The sequence below is a fragment of the Prionailurus viverrinus genome, chromosome E3 (genome assembly GCF_022837055.1).
Source record: "Prionailurus viverrinus isolate Anna chromosome E3, UM_Priviv_1.0, whole genome shotgun sequence".
NCBI lineage: Eukaryota > Metazoa > Chordata > Mammalia > Carnivora > Felidae > Prionailurus > Prionailurus viverrinus.
Genome location: NC_062576.1, coordinates 41,665,967 through 41,683,911, shown reverse-complemented (window position 1 = coordinate 41,683,911; position 17,945 = coordinate 41,665,967). Strand labels below are relative to the sequence as shown.

The following is a 17,945-nucleotide window of genomic DNA, read 5'->3' as shown; positions in this document are numbered from 1 at the left end:
AGGTTCGGGGGTTCGAGCCCCGCGTGGGGCTTTGTGCTGACAGCTCGGAGCCTGGAGCTGCTTCGGATTCTGTGCCCCCTCTCTCTCTGCCCCTCCCCTGCTCACGCTCTGTCTCTCTCTCTCTCTCTCAAAAATAAATAAACGTTACAAATAAATTTTAAAAAAAAAGGAATAAATCACCCCTGCAACTCAGTCAAAAATAAACTCTCAGCACCCCGGAATCTTTTTTTCTCCAATGGACTATTGTTGAAAACAACCCCTCCTAAATTCCGCCTCCATCTCTGTAAAATAAAGTTCTTCTCCTTTTCCATTAACAGCATATATAGTTTTTCAAAAGTTCATTAAATAAGATCTAGTAAGATCTACGATTTCAAACTGGAACCGGCCACCATCACCACCCCTACACTTTTGTAACAAAATACCTGTTTCTTTCTCAACTCCGCCCTCCCCTTCCCGCCCTCCCCTCCTCCCCTCCCTCTCCGGCCCCGCCCCGCGCCCCGCCCCTATCACCTCCGCCCCGCCCCCACCCTCCACTACTCCCCGCCCTTCTCCCCATCCTCCCCTCCGCTCCGCCCTCCCCTTCCCTCCCTCCCCTCCGCCCCTCCCTCTCTCTTCCGCCCCGCCCTCCCCTTCCTTTTCTCCCCTCCGCCCCGCCCTTCTCAGCTCCGCTCCGCCCCTCCCTCCACTCCTCCCCGCCCTTCTCCCCATCCTCCCCTCTGCCCCTGCCTCTCTCTTCCGCCCCGCCCTCCCCGTCCCTCCGCTCCGCCCTTTCTCCCTGCGGGCTCCGTTGCCCGCCTTCTTTCCGCGCTCCGCCAGCGGCCCGCGGGCCGAGGGTAATGGGCGGCCTCTTGGGGCGCGCGGCGCTGCCGGGGTTGCTGAGCGGCCCGCGGGCCGCAGGCCCAAGCCTGCTCGCACGCCCCAGCTCGGGTGAGTGGTCCCGCCCGTCGGCGACCGGCGGAGGGGGGAGACGGGCGGGGGCGTAGCCCGGCCTTTGTTGGCGCGCGTGTGGCCGCTGGCCGCCTGGCTGTCTAGATGGCCTCGGGTTCCCGCCGGGCGGGCCGGGGGCGCCCTGCACGTCTTTCTTCACCGCTCGCTGCTCCCCCCCGCCATCCGCCCACCGTCCCGGCTTGCTTGGGGGCCGGAGCGGGGGGTGCCCTCAAGGGTCCAGAGCAGGAGGAAACCCGAGAGGCCTGGTGGCCACGAGAGGCAGTGATGAGGGTTGCAGCGGACCTGGGGCGGCTGTGGGGGGCATTCTGAGCAGATGAACAGCCCCACACGGAGCCGCTGCCCTGGGAGCGTTTTTCTGCAGGCCCTAACTCCATCCGGCTCATCCCCGCCTGGGGTCCTGGTCCTGGGGCCCGTATCTGTAGCGGGTTCTCCCCGTAATTGCGACCCACAGGGTGCTCCCGAGAGCCAGATGTCTTCGTGTTCCAAACTCTGGAAAGAGTGAACTGCCCCGTTCTCAGGGACAAGTCAGCTGGCAGCCGGCCAGGCTGCACAGACGGCCCCTAGGCACTGGGTTTGGGGGGGGCAGACAAGCCAGGGGGCTTCTTCCAGGGGGCTTCATTCAGTCCTGAAGAGAAGTGGGGGGCGCCTACTGCCTGCTTTCCAGTCTCTGCACACCTTGTGGTTGATTTTCCCCCCGGAGGTGGGAAGCCGCAGATGCAGACCCCTCCAGGGACACTGGCCTGTCCCCATCCTATCCTTTCTCTTCCAGTTCTGTTCTCCGTCTTTGTGAGACATCCAGGGTTTAGGCTTCTCTCAAAGGCACATTTGACCCTGGACCTAGTGCTGAGGGTCAGCGTAACAATGTGGCAGGGGGCTGATGGGTGATGGGTGATGACGCCTCCTGTCTCCCTGGCAGTGTCGTCTAGAGAAGACTGGGGCCCGGCCCAGTCCTGTATTTGGGTCTGGAAGCGTCCTATCTTGAAACCCACCAGCAGCACAGAGTTCCTGTTTGGCCAGTGAGGGTGTGCGAGGAGGAACCCTCTCCCGTCTCCCCACCTACAGACACCCTCTACCTTCCACCTTCCTCCTCAGCCCCCAGCTCCCTTTTGTCCCAGTGTGTGCAGGGAAGGTGCACCTCACTAGTCCCTGGTTCCCCGCCGTTCCTGCACCTTGGACCTAGAAGAGATGGGCTTTGGGTCCTTCCTTGTGTGGCAGGCTGGGAGTTGAGACAGTGTTGGCCATCACTCCCAAGGGTGGGAGTCAAAAGCAAGGACGAGAGTTGTGTCTGCTTTCCAGCGTGGCATCTCTGGGCCTCTGGGTGGCCAGTGAGCGGAGCTGTGCCTCCCCAACTCTTGAAGATGCCTTCTCAGGCACGCTGTGTCCATCATGGGTGCTCCTGCCACTGCATGGGAGGAGCCACGGCCCCTCTGACAGGCTGGAAGCACGGGGGACCCACTGTCCTGCTTGTCCCTGAAAGGCAGCGCCATGCCGGGCATTAGTTGGCTGTGGACCCGGCACTTCTCCCCTCCAGAGCTGTTCTGGAGAGGCAGATACTCTGAGGTCCAGCTGGCACCTGGACCCAGGCAGGGGAATCCGGGTTCAGGGAGATGTGAAAGGGTCAGGCACCTGATTCCCCATCTTCTCAAGGAGGGTCTTCCTGGACCCGGGAGCGGACCCTGGTTGCAGTGAAGCCAGATGGGGTGCAGCGGCGACTCGTTGGGGATGTGATCCAGCGCTTTGAGAGGAGGGGCTTCAAGCTGGTGGGGATGAAGATGCTGCAGGTACCCGGGCTCTCGATCCAGGGGTGCCCTCGAGGGGACTGGGAGTGGGGGACTTCTCCCGGACCCCAGCCCTTCACATCTCAGCCCTGCGTCAGGAGCGTCCTGGTATTGGCAGAAGGGGAACGGTGGGGAGGTGTCTGCTGGCGGGCCAGCCCATTTTGCTGCTATTTGCAAGATGCCCTGAGGTCAAGGTACCGTGGTCACTGCCCTAGCGTCCAGCGGGGTTCCCAGTCCAGGGGCTCCTCTCACCCCTTACCCCAATGCCACCCAGGCGCCAGAGACAGTCCTTGCCGAGCACTACCATGACCTGCGGAGGAAGCCCTTCTACCCAGCCCTCATCAGCTACATGACCTCCGGCCCCGTGGTGGCCATGGTACGGCAGGCAGGGGTGGCGGAAGGGGTGGAGGCCCCTGGACTGAGCCCAGACCTGCTGAGTCCTTGGCAGTCGCCACATCTCCCAACCTCCCTTATCTCTGTGCTGCAGGTCTGGGAAGGCCCCAACGTGGTCTGCTCCTCGAGGGCCATGATAGGACACACCAACTCAGCTGAGGCTGCCCCCGGCACCATCAGGGGGGACTTCAGCGTCCACATCAGCAGGTCTGGGGACCCTGACACACTCAGCCACTGGAGCTGATGGGCCAGCTCATCAGGGTTGAGGAGGGCCTCAGTGTGGGGTGGCAGTCTGCTCCCAAGGCAGATCCATGGGACCTGGGCCAAAGTAAAGCCAGAAGATATTTTCGATGCTGGGATGCCGCACACACCTCACGTTTGCAAGCACAGGTTTTTCAAAGCCCTTTGCGCACAGGAGCTGATAATGCATTCTCTGTGTGCTGTGTGTGAACTCTGCCGTCATTTTGTTTCCTGACTCTGTGTTGCCAGACACCCCACAGGGTTGGCACTGGATGATTGGTGGGAACGTGAGGCTCCCAGAATGGTCAGGGCAGGTCGTGAGGTTGTGGGTAAGAGGCCAAGGCCAGGCTGGAGAGCCAGTCTTCCATTCCTGTTCTTGCTTTCCCCTCTGCACAATACCGGGCTCGTTCCTCTTAACAGTACGGAATCGGCAGATAGTCCCTGGGACCCCCAAGGTGCACACTGAACTCTGTGCCTTACCTTTGCCACCTATCACTTGGCACAGGAACATCGTCCACGCCAGCGACTCCGTGGAGGGGGCCCAGAGGGAGATCCAGCTATGGTTTCAGAGCAGTGAGCTCGTGGACTGGGCAGAAGAAGGCCACCAGAGCAGCACCTACCCAGCCTGAGCACCCGGGCTGCCCTCAGCCACCCGGGATCAACTACCTCTGTCGACAAGAACTTGAGCCCACACCGCGGTCTGCCCTTCTGTCCCAGACCACCTCCCTGTCTACCTTCTGCCCCACCCCAGCCCAGAGGGGTTGAATAACCAACTTTATGTGCCTTCTAATATCCTAGCCAGTAACAACTTGGACCAAGTTCTTTCTGTACCAAAGTGCCAGACTGACAGTCTTTGGGGCATCTCCAAGAGTGGGTACTGTGACCTCCCTTCCCCCAAAGCCGGGGGCTGGGGAGGGGGGCGACATGAAAATTCACTGTGTTGTGTATGGGGTGGATTGCTGGTTAGTTTGTGCCATCTCTGAGGTAGGGATGAGGACGAGGACTTTATGCAAATTATGAGTTTGAGTGTTGAAATAAAGCGTACCTTCTCACACATCAGTAGGGGATCAATTAACTTTATTGAATGTATCAGACAGGCAGGGGTCCAAAGACCCACAGCCTGAAATGGGGAGGAATCTGAGGTGAGCCCTGGAGCTGGTGCTGCCCATTCGTCTGATCATGCTGAATGAGGAACGGACTGCCTTGGGCAGGACTGGAGGGTGGCAAGAAGGGGTGTGGAGGGGACCCACTGAGACCACCCCCAGGGCAGAAGGCCTGGTAACCACGGCCCCCTCCCCTCTAGGTGGCTTCACGTGGAGACTGGAATTGCCTCATGTCTCCTTGTTTTCACGTTAGCACCATATACCTTACGCTTCACCCCCGGTCCTCATGTGTGTCCCGGGGCACTTGTCACAGGTACTGGACATTGCATATCATTACATCTGCTGAGGCCGCCTTGGTCCTCACTCTACTTTTTGGCATCTTCGAAGAGAAGTGCCCGGTTGGCGGGGGCCTTTAAACGCCAAGTGCCCCCCAAACCAGATGTTTTAAATGCACAGCGGGGGCACCAAACGTCCGCAGTGTCTGGTTGGCTCCGACCACGGCACTGACTCCCAATATTGTCAAAAGGACTCAGGGACGGAGACGGTTCAGAACCGTGCCCATTGAGTCTCCACGGCGGGAAGCCGCCGGCCGCGCGGTGTTCACCGAGACCTACCTCCGGTCCCAGCGGGTCGCGCGGCCGCTGTGGGCGGAGCGTCACGGGAGCGGCGAAGGCCGCTGTGGGCGGGGTGTCTTGGGAGGAGGGTGGTGGATGCTGTAGGCGGAGCGTCCTGGAAAGAGCGTCGATGGAGCTGTGGGCGGGGCTAGCGGGGCGGTCGGCCCAGTGGGCGGAGCGTCACGGGAGAGGCCAGGGCCGCTGTGGGCGGGACGTCCTGGAAAGAGCTTGAATGAAGCTGTGGGCGGGGCTAGCGGGGAGGTCGGCCCAGTGGGATGAGCGTCACGGAAGAGGCGAGGGCCGCTGTGGGCAGGGCATTCTGGGAGGAGAGTGGAGGCCGCTGTGGGCGGAGCGTCACGGAGAGGCGAGGGCCGACTTGGGCGGGGGCGTCTGGGAGGAGCAAGAAGGCGGCTGTGGGCTGGCCTAGCGGGGCCTCCGGATCTGGGTCCGGGCGAGTGCTGAGCGCCTACGCTTCTATCCGGCGGTGGGTCTCCGCTGCTGTCGGATCCTGGGTAGGTCCCTGTTGCGCTCGCCGCCCTTAACCCGCACCGAGAGCCATGGCCCAGCCGCCGCCCGACGTCAGTGAGGACGAGTGTCTTCCCGAGTACCGCCATCTCTTCTGCCCGGACCTGCTACGGTGAGGGCCGAGTCGGGGGCTCCCTAGGGGCGTGCAACCTCTGCAGGGGTGGCTCGGGGACCTGCGGTTTTACTAGGGTGTGTGGGGACCCCGTGCCTGGCGGCCGGACAGTCTCAATGTCCAGGTGGCGCTGGGGACGCAAGTGCTCTGGTATTTTGACATTCGCCTTGTTGGGAGCACGTTCTGTTTGTCTTGGTCAGTGGCGGTGGGTGTTCCCAGTGGTGGTCCTGGGAAAGTGGAGTGAGGGGCCTGTGGAGGAAGGTTTGTGTGTCTTGAAAATATTTCTCACTTTTAAGTTTCTTGTTGTTGTTTTTTTGTTTTTTATTTTATTTTATTTATTTATTTTTTTTAATGTTTACTTATTTTTGAGACAGAGAGAGACCGAGCATGAACGGGGGAGGGTCAGAGAGAGAGGGAGACACAGAATCCGAAGCAGGCTCCAGGCTCCGAGCTCCGAGCTGTCAGCACAGAGCCGGATGCGGGGCTCGAACCCACGAACCGTGAGATCGTGACCTAAGCCGAAGTCGGACGCCCAACCGACTGAGCCACCCAGGCGCCCCTTTTGTTTTTTAAAGTAGGCTCCATGCCTTGCCCAACGTGGGCTTGAACTCCTGACACAGATCAAGATTTGCATGCTTTACTGACTGAGCCAGTTAGGAGCCCCTTAACTGATAACTTTCTGAATAGAGGTTTTTAGGTTGAAATAATTTTTTCCCCGAAAACCCAGAAAGCATAGGAATGCAGCCTTTAAAAAGTAGCGTTTCATTTTCTTACAAAAGTCATCCCTGTTACTTACTAACAATTCAAATCTGATAGAAGTGCCCAGTGCAGGGAGCCAAAATCTTCCCAGAACCACTGGCTTCCTCCCACCCACTAAGTCAACAAGCATCTATCTCTTTAAAAATTTTTTTTCAACGTTTTTATTTATTTTTGGGACAGAGAGAGACAGAGCATGAATGGGGGAGGGGCAGAGAGAGAGGGAGACACAGAATCAGAAACAGGCTCCAGGCTCTGAGCCATCAGCCCAGAGCCCGATGCAGGGCTCGAACTCACAGACGGCGAGATCGGGACCTGGCTGAAGTCAAGTCGGACGCTCAACCGACTGCGCCACCCAGGCGCCCCAAGCATCTATCTCTTTAAAGTTCTTCCTGTTAAAAAAGATAAGTAAATAAAGTGCTTCCTGTTTTCTTAGGGACAAAGTGGCCTTCATCACAGGTGGTGGCTCTGGGATTGGGTTCCGAATTGCTGAGATTTTCATGCGGTGAGCACTGCTCTGTGTACTCTGTGCACTCCCAGCCCCCTGAAACTTGTTCCACTTTGCCTGGACCCCACTGGATCCTGAGATCCCTGGGCAAGATGCTGGGGGGAGGTGGGAACCCCTCTAGGCCACAGGGCATCAGAGAGCATCTGAAAGGGGTCATGCGCTTTCCTGAAGGAGGCAGGACTCTAGGGTCTTGTCCTAGAGATTAGTTGAGACGATGACTCTGGCCCCAGCACCCTCATTTATACAAAGAGGGAGGGTTCAGCAGGTTGAGGTCACTGCTGCCAAGCTCCCTGGGCCTCGTGGAGCCAGGGTCAGGATGAGCTGAGTTGACCCCAGTAGTGTGGAGAGCACAGTGTCTCTTGGGACAGGAGATCTTGACCTCAGGCCCAGGTCAACCACTTGTGCCCCCACCCCCACCCCAGGAAAGGACCAGGGTTAGGCTGGGGTTGAGGAAAAGGAAGCCTGCTGATATCCTAGAGACCCTCCCCGGTTTTCCCCAGGCCCCCACTGTTCATACCAGAGAGGTGAGTCTCACTGGGTGAGATTCGGGGATTCATCCATTCCAGGTGAATTTATTTTCCGAGCTGGTGACTTTGTGCATGTTGCTGCTCTGAGCAGAGTGTAGCCAGCTGTGCTGAGGGGCCTTTTGAGGATTAGATGGGACCTACTCAGCAGGTAGTAGCTGCTGTTGTTACTGTGAGGCTGAGTTTGTCAGGAGGCGAGGCAACGCAGGGACCCTGGCCTCAGAAGGGGCTCTCTCTGTCCTTCACTCCAACTTCACAGGGAGAGGCCAGGGCACATGGGGCCAAGCCAGGAGGACCCAGCAGGGCCCATACAGATGCCTGGGCTGTGCATCTGAGGCTCACAGCTGCCTCAGTGCTGTGCGCATGGTGTTTGGGGCACGGCCCACTTGTCTCTGTGGCTGGGATACCCTATTGCCAGAGGGACCCAGACAGGAGACCCCAGGGTGGACACCATTGGTGCGGCTGGCTCTGCTCAGACCCCTGTGTTCTCTGCCCGCTGTGCCTTCAGCCGGGGGCTGATGCTTCAGCCCAAGAGAGCCTTGGGGGAAGGGAGCTCTGCCTAGAGCACCGGGCAGGAGCCCACCTGGGCATGTCCCTTGTGCCTTGATGCTCTCACGCTTTACAGGCACGGCTGCCACACTGTCATCGCCAGCAGAAGCCTTCCAAGAGTGTCAATGGTGAGTGGGTTTCTCCTGTGCCCACCCCATCCGTGGCTAGCTGTGGGGGCCCAGAGCCTGTGCCTGGAGGGTCCTGAGGCCCAGAGGATGGTGACACTAAAACCTGTTCCTCCCCCAGATATGGAACCGCAGTGGAAGTGGCCTCCTCCCAGGGACACCCCTGGCTTTTTACAAAACCTAATTTTTGTGAGGAGGCCCTCGTGTTGGGTGGTATTGTTGCCCCAAGAGAGATCTCAGCTCATATGGATTTTGAGGGTGGTTCACAGGTCCCGTCCACCTGGGAGGAGAGTCTCACCCCTGCCACAGCTGGTCTCGGGGACGAGAAGTCAGCGGGGGCCATTGTTGACCCATGACCAGTGACCAGTGGCCTGGAGGGTAATGTGGAAGGAGGATCCTGGCTCCAGGCCAAGGCCACTGGGCCGCTGTCCACTTCTCTTCCCATCTGGCTTCTAGGCTGCCAGAAAGCTGGCTGCTGCCACTGGCCAGCGATGCCTGCCTTTGTCTCTGGACGTGCGCGCTCCCCCGGCCATCACAGCTGCTGTGGACCAGGCACTGAAGGAGTTTGGGAAAATTGACATTCTCATTAACTGTGAGTGGCTGCTGGGTGAGGCCCGGGGGCCTCTGATGGGTCACAGTACCAGACCTCCCTGTTGCGGGGGCCTCAGGACTCCTGTCCTGGGCCCCTGGCTCCTTCTGGGTCAGTGCAATCATGGAGAAGGTTGGACATCCTATGAACTTGGCTGGATCGCAGAGCTGGGGCACTCTCGTGTCTCAAACTTCTCCCTTTAAAAAAAAGATAGGCTTAATTTTTTTTAGTAGGGTTCAAGATGTACAGAACAATCAAGCAGCTGGTACACAGAATTGCACCCCCCCCACACACACACAGGGGCCTCTTGTTAACATCCTGCACTTGTTACAGTCGGTGAACCAGAATGATAGGTATCATTAGCCAGTCTGTAGTTCACGTCAAGGTTCACTTTTTGCTGAAATTCCCTCTTAGAAACACGGGGTATATAAATCTCCTGCAGCTAACGAAATACCACGAGCTGAGTGGCTTAAAACAATGGAAATATATTCTCTCACACTTCTGGAGGTCACAGATCCAAAACCAAGGTGTCGGCAGGGCCGGCCCCTCGGACGGACCCCGGGGAGAGTCAGTCCCAGGCCTCTCTCTCAGCTTCTGGTGTTGCTGGCGACCCTCGGTGCTCGTTGGCTTGGGGCCGCGTCGCTCCAGTCTCTGCCTGCCTCTTTGCATGGCCTCCCTCGTGTTTCTCTGTGTCTTTTCTCCTTTCCTCAGGGGGGCATTGGTCCTTGGATGTAGGCCCCCCCTAAGATGATGTCATCTTAACTTGATTGCCTCCAAAAGAGCTTATTTCCAGATAATTCTCACTCACAGGTGCCAGGGATTAGCACTTCCTGTGTCTGTTTGAGGAGCACAATCCAGCCCAGAAGATCCATCCTGCCCTGTCATGCAAGAATTTACCCAACTGCTTGGGCCCCTCCCCCATCTAGCCTGGACCATCCTGAGGGTCCCTGTGTCCTAACTGCCTGGAGCTCCAGCACCAGCCACTGTCTCCTTGCACCCCGCAGGTGCGGCCGGAAACTTCCTGTGCCCTGCCAGCACATTGTCCTTCAACGCCTTCAAGACCGTGATGGACATTGACACCTTGGGCACCTTCAACACGTCTCGTGTGCTTTATGAGAAGTTCTTCCGGGTGAGCGTCCTTTCCACGTGGGAAAGGCGTCTTCTGGCCACCTGCTCACTGTGCTCCCCCATGTGTTCCAGGACCATGGAGGGGTGATCGTGAACATCACTGCGACCCTGGGCAGCCGGGGGCAGGTGCTTCAAGTGCACGCAGGCTCTGCCAAGGCGGCTGTGGGTATGGGCACACCCTCTGGTCTGCCTGCCTGGGCTCCCGTTGGGTCCCTCTCCGGCCTGTCCCTGGAGGCCCACGGTGTCCTGGTAAAGCTAAGCACAGTGGTGGGCAGTGGAGAGGACCGGCCCTGGCCCTGAGCCCCGACCCATACCCAAGCCGCCCCAGAAAGCAGAGCAGCCCTGCACCCCTCCTCATGCCTACCTTCCTTCTGTGCAGATGCAATGACACGGCACTTGGCTGTGGAGTGGGGTCCCCAGAACATCCGTGTCAACAGCCTCGCCCCTGGCCTCATCAGCGGCACAGAGGGGTTCTGGCGGCTGGGTAAGCCCCTTCCGGAGCTTCGTGCCCCACAGTACCTCTGTGGGCTCCCCTCCCACCTGGCTGGGACAGGCGCACAATGAGGGCCGATTCCTCATGGCTCCCAGGGCTGGCAAAGAGTCCGTCCCCAAGCCAAGTCTGGGCCGTTATTGGTGAGCACACCTGTGACAGACTAACGGTCAGCCAGACGTGGGCAGCTGTTCCTCGGAGGTAGAGGCTACACGGCTGCTGGCCTTGATGTATGAGTCAGAAACAAAGTGGGATACCCGTTAGAGCTTCCGGAACCCTGACCCTGTGTGTGGCAGAAAGCCCCGTGCTGCTTCTGTAGCCATGTTCTTTCTTACCTTGCCTGTGCCAGCCCTGCCCTCGGTGTTCCTAGATGTGGTTTAGGGAAAGAAGGGAGTGGAGGGCCCTGGGTCCCAGGGCTCATGGTGCTAAGCCACCTGCTGCCCTTCCAGGTGGCCCCCAAGCCAGTGTCAGCACGAAGGTTCTGGCCATCCCCCTTCAGAGGCTGGGCAATAAGACAGACGTTGCCCACAGCGCGCTGTTCCTGGCCAGCCCTTTGGCATCCCACGTGACCGGCGCTGTGCTGGTGGTGGACGGCGGGGCGTGGCTGACACTCCCTAACGACCTCAAGTTACTGGCAGATTTTGAATCCTTCTCTGCTAAGCTCTAGGTGATGTGCTGCTCCCACCTTTAGGGTTCACCCGTGTCCTTGGCCCCCTCCCCGAAACTCCCACCCGGGGGGCTGATGGGCACTGCTGGGCCCTGTTGTGTTTCACCTCCGTCCCTCGGGTGTATTTCTAGATGTGTTCTTGGGAACTTTTGGGTTTCGACTACCCCAGTAGGCCAAGCTGTGGGTAGGGCAAGGCCAGAGAGGCGTCTTTTTGAGCTGGTGGGGTGGTGCTGGGAGGGGGCCCGGCCCAATGTAATTGTACCCCAGACCTCAGGGCCTCTCTGCAAATCAGGACGGGCATGCTTGCCTGCAGCAGATGGGAACCCCTCTCTTTGGGAGCTCCCCTGGATGACCTTCTCTGGAGACCTGAGGGCCTGCTGGGCCCATGCAGGCATGGGGAGAGGGTACCCTTGCTCTCTGCCTTCCCCTTCTCTCCCACTAGTCTCCATGCTGCGGCCAGCCTCTGAGGCCTACTCACCCTAGTTCCCTGAGCAGCATATTCCTCTGAGGAAGGCTGAGGAGGTGGCTCTGCCTCTGAGCCCCTCTGTCCCCCAAGCCTCCTGGGTCCCCAACTTCAGGCTGAGGGCAGGAACATTCTAGGGTCGTTGCTGACTCCTGTCCTGTCTGAGGGGTGGATGTGGTGGAGGGATACCCCAGGAGCTCACAGCGTATGGTTACAGCATGGAGCCATGGTTGGTTCCGTAATGACCCCCATCCACCCTGGAGGTGGCTTTGTTGGTGGGCACAGGTGAGGCTGAGAAGCCCCTATTCTGAGGCCCTCTGTGGTTTGCTTGCCGGCAGACACGTTCTCAGTGCCCAGGGCACGCGAGTGACCGGGCAGTGGGAGTGCGCCCCAGGCTGGCACCACAGTCACTGGGCTGAAGGACACTCATCTTGGGGAGCTCTGGAAGGTTGCAGAAGGGGTTGCTGGCGTCCATCCCCCTGGGAGACGCATGGGGCCCGGCAGCCTGCTCTCCTGGCCCGGCGCTGACGGGGATCTGCGGCATGCTTCCTGGGTGCTGCCAGGGGCTGCGCAGGAGGCAGACGCTGGCGCCCCTCGGTCTTCCCCTGTGACCTTGGCATCTGCTGCAATTCCAGACAGGTGTCTGAGGCAAAGGAGGCCTTCTGAAGGGAATCTTGTCCACAACCCCTCTTGGGACGCCTCCTGCGGTGCTCTTTCCAGGACCTGCCTCCCACCCACAGAGAGCATCAAACTGGACAGTGCAGCGGCATCTGAATCCGAGACTGGCCTCTCCCCCGGGAGCCATGCTGTGTCCACCTTCCCTCCCCCCGGCCCCATCTCCCGTGCTCGGGCAGGAGTGACCAGGCTATGATGCTGCCCGCTGAGCTGCCCGCACCACGCGGGTGTCACCAGAGGGGCTTTGACATTCCAGAGCTGCCCCGGGAGTGGGGATGCAGCCAAGGTGCTGCCCCACGTGCCTGCCCTGCCTCGCCCCGGCCTGGGAGGCCTTCATTCTGCTGCTGCAGAAAGCGGGTGTCCCATGGGTGTCCTGAGGCAGCCCTGCTGCAGGAAGTGGGCCTTTCAGGCTCCCTGTCTTCCCTTCCTGGCTCTTCCATTTTGGGATCTTATTCGGCTAAACCAGGAAGCCAAACCAGGGAGACTAGAAAAGCATCTTTGACCCCTCCCACCCCAGGCCTAGTATCCTGGATCCCCTTACCAGGGTGTCGGGCTGCATACGGGATCCCCCGCCTGGGGGTCACCCATCCCTATCAGCCTTTGGTGACACGGGCTGGGTTGCTCCCCACCTGTCCTGGCACCAGTCTGTCCTTTGCTGGGACGTCCTAGTGGACTTAGTCCTTTGCCATTCAGAGACTACTTTCTAGGTCCTCCAGCTGGCCATTGTCTTCATCAGCACCCCCCATAGTTCCAAAGGGCTCAGAAAATTCTGGCCTCGGGCGCCTCGGGGGCACAGTCGGTTGAGGGTCTGACTCTTGATTTTGGCTCAGGTCGGGAGTTCACGGTTCGTGGGATCCAGCCCTGTGCTGACAGTGGAGCCTGCTTGGGATTCTCTCTCTCTCTCTCTCTCTCTCTCTCTCTCTCTCTCTCTCTCTCTTCCCCTCCCCCTCTTTCTCTCTCTCTCAGAATAAATAAATAAACAAATTTTAAAAACTACTCTTTTTACTATGAAACATCTATTTGTTGGACTTTGCGAACGTTTTTTTATTCTTCGTTTATTTTTGAGAGACAGCGAGACAGTACAAGTGGGGGAGGAACAGAGAGAGAGAGAGACAGAGAGACACAGAATCTGAAGCAGGCTCCAGACTCTGAGCTGTCAGCACAGAGCCCAAAATGGGCTCAAACTCACAAACCGTGAGATCATGACCTGAGCTGAAGTCAGACGCTTAACCGATGGAGCCACCCAGGCGCCCCTGCAAAAATTTTTAGGAGGAAGAGGGTGATGCTTGAAAAGAATCATGGGTGATCCGGTCATTTGGAGTGGGGGATGCTTCCTTCCTGTCCTCCTCCGGTGAGGGGTTTAGAGGCCCCCTCCCGCCTCCTACCTGATACTTCCTGAGGCACAGGCACTGGGAGGCTGCCTGCTTCCCTGGTGGGAGGGGGTGTGCTCAGACCAGCCAGGTCCCCAAGGGGGCCGCCTTGCCCTGCAAGTCCCGGTTTGCTCCTGGACAGTGCTGGCCGCCGTTAGAGCATGGAGCTTCAGTTCTCTGCCCCAGGTGCCACATCACACGTCCCTTGTCCCGGAGCCTTTGTTCCATGGAAAGAGACTGTACCTGTCTTTGAAGATGCAGGGGAGTGGTAAGGAGGCCCCAGAACCACACTGGCTGAGAAGCCACCTGGCAGACGGTGCTCCACTTGCTTTAAAGGTGCTTCTTGTCACGGAGACCGGAATGTGGTGGCATCATGTCCGCCAGCAAGGCAGACGAATGGGTCCTTCTCATGCAGCTGGGTGGAAACACAAAGCAGTGAGAGTGGTTACTGGGCAGGCTGGCCAGTGAAAGACAGAGGCTGTCATTAGACAACCCCCGCCGGCCGAGCTTGGGTTTCGGTCCTTCCTTGAGGAAGGACCTGGGTGGTGGCCAGAGGTAGGCTGACGGCCAGGGTCTCTGCTGCCTTTGAAGGCTGGGACGCACAGCTGAAGTGCAAACTCCCTCCCACGGGGTATCTGGCCAAAAACAAAAACAAAAACGAAAAAAAAAAAACACTTGCTGGGACTCAACAATGGCTTACTTCCAGGAGGACAGAGTCTGGAAAGAAGGTTGCAGGACCAGGCCTTTTACTGCTGCGTCAGCGTTCTCTGAAGGAGCAGGACCAATAGGATATATAGAGGTACATCTGAGGGGGTTTGTTAGAGGGGTGGCTCACGCCACTGTGGAGCCCCAAGAAGTCCCACGTTCTCTGTGTATGAGCTGGAGACCCAGGAAAGCTGGTGGTATGATTCAGTCCGAGTCCAAAGGCCTGAGAAACAGGCACTCTGGTGGCCAAGGGTAGGAAAGGATGGATGTTCCAGCTCGAGCAGAGGGAGAGGGAGTTGTCCTTCCTCTGCCCGTCTGTTCTCCTGGGGCCATCAGTGGATGGCATCAGTGATGCCGCCCACATTGGTGACGGCAGATAATCTTCACTCAGTCTACCAAATCCAACGTCAGTCTCTTCCAGAAACACCCAGAAAAACTGTTTCACTCTGTCGTTGACTGCCTGCATGTGGTGGTCATTTGGCTATGAGATAGACCCTCTCTGTTTGGCTCCCTGCACCCACCCGGGTTGTCCCTTGGGTCTTGGGAGGCTGCTGGCGGCCCCTGGGTCACAGGCACACTCAGCGGTGCCACTTGCTTGGTGGTGAGGCTGGTGGGCCCCACGCACAGGCTGGCGAGAGGACCAGGGGGTGCAGGCAGATGGCCCCAGCAGTGGCACTCAGGCTCTGTGGCGATTGACAGAGAACTAAGTTGTCCTCTTTCACATTAGCCATCTCTAGATTCCCTCGGGAAGTGTCAGGTTCTCTGAAAGGACAGGTCATTCCGTGCACGTGAACCCCGGTCAGAGTTTCCTGCAACCTTCGCCATAGAAGCTGATCTCCGGGCCGCCCTGAGCTCCCCGTTCGATGGTGAGGGGGTCCGGCTTTCATCCCTTCGAACCACGTGAGACCAGGAGCCAAAGCAGAGGACTGCCAGCCACAGAGGCAGTGCAGCCTTCCAGCCTCTCCCATTCCTTCACCAGCGTCTCAGGGAGCAGATAGGCATTTTTGGAAAGCTCCGCGTGCCTTATCTGTTGAATGAATAAATGAACCAATCCCAGCTTATTCACCCTATGCCGTGTGAGCCACACAGATTATTCCCGAGACATCCCACCATGCAACGGACGTCCGGGTGTTCTCGCCCTTGTGATACAGAAAGCAAAGGAAACCTCGAAATGCTCTGAAAGAAGGAGTGCTGATTTGGGGAGTTTCTCTCTGCCCACTCCTCCTGTTGTCATGGTAACTTGGTAGAATTCAGCGGTGGCTCGCATGAGCTGGCTTTGTGCTTGGTGTCACCTTAGAAAGGCCCAGAGGTCAGCACCAGGCACTAAGGCCGGTTTCCCAAAAGCCAGACTTGAGCCGTGCCCTTCTCTTGGTCCCTGGGTTGGCACGCCCTCCCCGTGTTTGTCTCTGGTCGCTCTGGGTCCTTCACCTCACCCCTCCCCATCCGCCTCTTCGCTCACACACTATCCACCAAGTGCACACTGAGCTCCTGCTTGTGCCCGGCACCCTGGCTGAGGACCGAGGCGTGGGCACCCCCAAGTCTCCTGAACTTCTGCGCTCTCTGCCTCGGCATCTGTGCACGTGGGCTCGCTGAGTAACGCGGGAAGAATGAGGAGTCCCAAGAACCCCCACGATTGGAGGCTCAGTAGATGTTCCTCTCTCCTCTGACCCTCACATCACCTTGTCCTTATCCTATGGATTAGAGCAAGCCCGCTTCTCGCGGTCAAGCCCCCACCCTACATAGCAGGTCCCCCGGAGGGGGAGGGCCTTGCTCCTTCCTGCCCTACATAGAGGCCCGGTCACGCTGCAGCTAGGTCCCCTGGAGGAGGGTGGATGAACTCTCCAGGGTAGGGTTTCCCTGGCGGCACATGGGCCCCCTCAGGCATCTCCCTCAGGATACTGAGGCTAGTCTGTGTTGGATGCTGGCATCAGAAATCTGCCCTGGGGGCGCCTGGGTGGCTCTGTCGGTTGAGCGTCCAACTTCGGCTCAGCTCTGGTCATGATCTCGAAGATCACGATTTCAAGTTCCGCGTGGGGCTCTGTGCTGACAGCTCAGAGCCTGGAGCCTGCTTTGGATTCTGTGCCTCTCTTCCTCTCTCTCTGCCCCTCCCCCGCTAGCACTCTGTCTGTCTCAGAAATAAACCTTAAAAAAACTTTTTTAATTGCATCTTAAAAAAAAAAAGTAATCTACTCTTACTCTGGCTGTTCAGATCCAAAGAAAGGGAATGTGTAAGAGCGCTCCTGGGCTCCTTCACTGGCTCCAACGGTGGGTGTGCTAGGGCTCTAGGGCCCAGGGGTGAGCACCCCTTCCTTCTTCCACTTCTCCCTCTCCCTGGGAACCTGCACATTCCCCTCGCTGCACATCAGCTCTCTCTACGACCAGGTCCCAGCCACTGTGTGTTCAAGCTGCAGCCCAACCCCTGGAGAGAAGGGCTGCCTTCCTTCCCTCAGAGTCACATCCCCAGTCCTGAGGAAAGGTACCCATTCACTCCGTGCGGATCAGGAGTCTAGCGCTTTTCAATAAGCCGCAGCCAAGGTTTGATCACACATATGAACACGGCAACTCCCATTACAGCCACGGGCTTGGAGAGGGGCTGCTTCTAGAAAATGTGTTAGCAGACCATCCCATGTGGATCCTGACTGACACCAAGGAAGCTCACTGAAGACCAACGTGTAGCCTAGCGTGCTGGGGTGTGTGTGTGTGTGTGTGTGTGTGTGTGTGTGTGTCTACTCTTTTCCAGTGACCAGGTGAGTCTTAGGTCTCCCTCTGGTGAAATCCAAAGGCCGGGTGGAAGATGGCAGAGATTGCCTAAGTCTGTGCTCTATCCACACTCCCCGCCCCTATCTCAGGGCCAGGGCTCTGCCCTACTCAACCTTTCTGTCCTGGGGAGCATGGTGGAGACTGAATCTTTCTTTGGACCTTCCTTTTCCCTGCCCTTTGTAACTCGGTTCTTTGGTGAAACAGTACCCCCCCACCCCCACCCCCCAGACAGGGAGTTGATGGATTTCACAGGGTTCTCCCTGGACTCTGGTGCAGATCGTTGGGAGCAGACCCACATAACTTTCTCAACAAGCAGAGGATTCTATGACTCTTTATTCATTTGTTTTGATTACCTCTTGTATTATTTCTTCCAGTAATAAATGTAATCAATATGGGTGTCACTAACTGAACTCTCAGAGGATAATTTTATTGCCAATTCTAGGAGTTTGAGGGCCACCTCATCAGATCCGAACGTCAGAGCATCTCGAGGAGACAGTACCTGACAGGTGTCGGTTGAGGGATGAGAGATATCTGTCATAAATCTGCAGAATTGGGGGGCGCCTGGGTGGCTCAGTTGATTAAGCCCTAGACTCTTGATTTTGGATCAGGTCATGATATCACAGTTTGCAAGATTGAGCAAAGAGCCTGCTTGGGATTCTCTCCCTGCCCCCCCCCCAATAAATAAACATTAAAAAAAAGAAATATGCAGAATATTCTCTTCTGCCACCACATGTAACTTGGACAATTTTTACGTGATGGGAGAAGAATGATGGAAATTACATCTTCAACTCTTCAAAAAGCGTGACCTGTGGCCAAAGAAAAGAAGCTCTGAATCCCGCACAAAACTCTCCCTGCTAGCTCCCCACGCCCATCCCCCAGCCATGCTTTGGGCCCCAGGGGAGGTGAGGTGGGTGCAGACCGTA

At 57.9% G+C, this 17,945-nt stretch overlaps 2 protein-coding genes across 8 annotated transcripts; both read left to right on the top strand.

Annotated features, from left to right (window-relative positions):
- The first annotated feature begins 769 nt into the window (after nt 1-769).
- On the top strand, nt 770-4,418 carry NME4 (NME/NM23 nucleoside diphosphate kinase 4). The gene is made up of 5 exons (XM_047839425.1): nt 770-927; nt 2,596-2,729; nt 3,001-3,102; nt 3,214-3,326; nt 3,865-4,418. Exons 1-5 carry the CDS (start codon nt 837-839, stop codon nt 3,986-3,988), a joined length of 564 nt encoding a protein of 187 aa, XP_047695381.1. The 5' UTR covers nt 770-836; the 3' UTR covers nt 3,989-4,418.
- A 984-nt stretch (nt 4,419-5,402) lies between these two features.
- On the top strand, nt 5,403-16,286 carry DECR2 (2,4-dienoyl-CoA reductase 2). 7 transcript variants are annotated; one of them, XR_007147830.1, is made up of 9 exons: nt 5,403-5,713; nt 6,906-6,974; nt 8,127-8,178; nt 8,632-8,767; nt 9,769-9,893; nt 9,965-10,058; nt 10,272-10,376; nt 12,148-14,356; nt 14,990-16,286. XR_007147830.1 is itself a non-coding variant. In XM_047838999.1 (9 exons), exons 1-8 carry the CDS (start codon nt 5,634-5,636, stop codon nt 14,326-14,328), a joined length of 726 nt encoding a protein of 241 aa, XP_047694955.1. In that variant the 5' UTR covers nt 5,403-5,633; the 3' UTR covers nt 14,329-14,356; nt 14,990-16,286. The 7 variants fall into 7 exon arrangements, 5 of the variants coding, with proteins under 5 accessions (XP_047694955.1, XP_047694954.1, XP_047694953.1 ...); XR_007147831.1 differs by lacking the exon at nt 14,990-16,286 and having other exon boundaries at nt 12,148-13,825; nt 14,264-14,356; XM_047838999.1 differs by having other exon boundaries at nt 14,264-14,356.
- The last annotated feature ends 1,659 nt before the right edge of the window (nt 16,287-17,945 follow it).

What these genes read in the sequence shown, in the direction of transcription:
- NME4 (XM_047839425.1), top strand. Translation starts at nt 837, where the DNA reads ATGGGCGGCCTCTTGGGGCGCGCGGCGCTGCCGGGGTTGCTGAGCGGC. An exon ending in CCGGCCCCGTGGTGGCCATG is followed by an intron (nt 3,103 to 3,213) that starts GTACGGCAGGCA and finishes TCTGTGCTGCAG; the next exon opens with GTCTGGGAAGGCCCCAACGT. An exon ending in TTCAGCGTCCACATCAGCAG is followed by an intron (nt 3,327 to 3,864) that starts GTCTGGGGACCC and finishes CACTTGGCACAG; the next exon opens with GAACATCGTCCACGCCAGCG.
- DECR2 (XM_047838996.1), top strand. Translation starts at nt 5,634, where the DNA reads ATGGCCCAGCCGCCGCCCGACGTCAGTGAGGACGAGTGTCTTCCCGAG. An exon ending in AATTGACATTCTCATTAACT is followed by an intron (nt 8,768 to 9,768) that starts GTGAGTGGCTGC and finishes TGCACCCCGCAG; the next exon opens with GTGCGGCCGGAAACTTCCTG. An exon ending in TTTATGAGAAGTTCTTCCGG is followed by an intron (nt 9,894 to 9,964) that starts GTGAGCGTCCTT and finishes CATGTGTTCCAG; the next exon opens with GACCATGGAGGGGTGATCGT.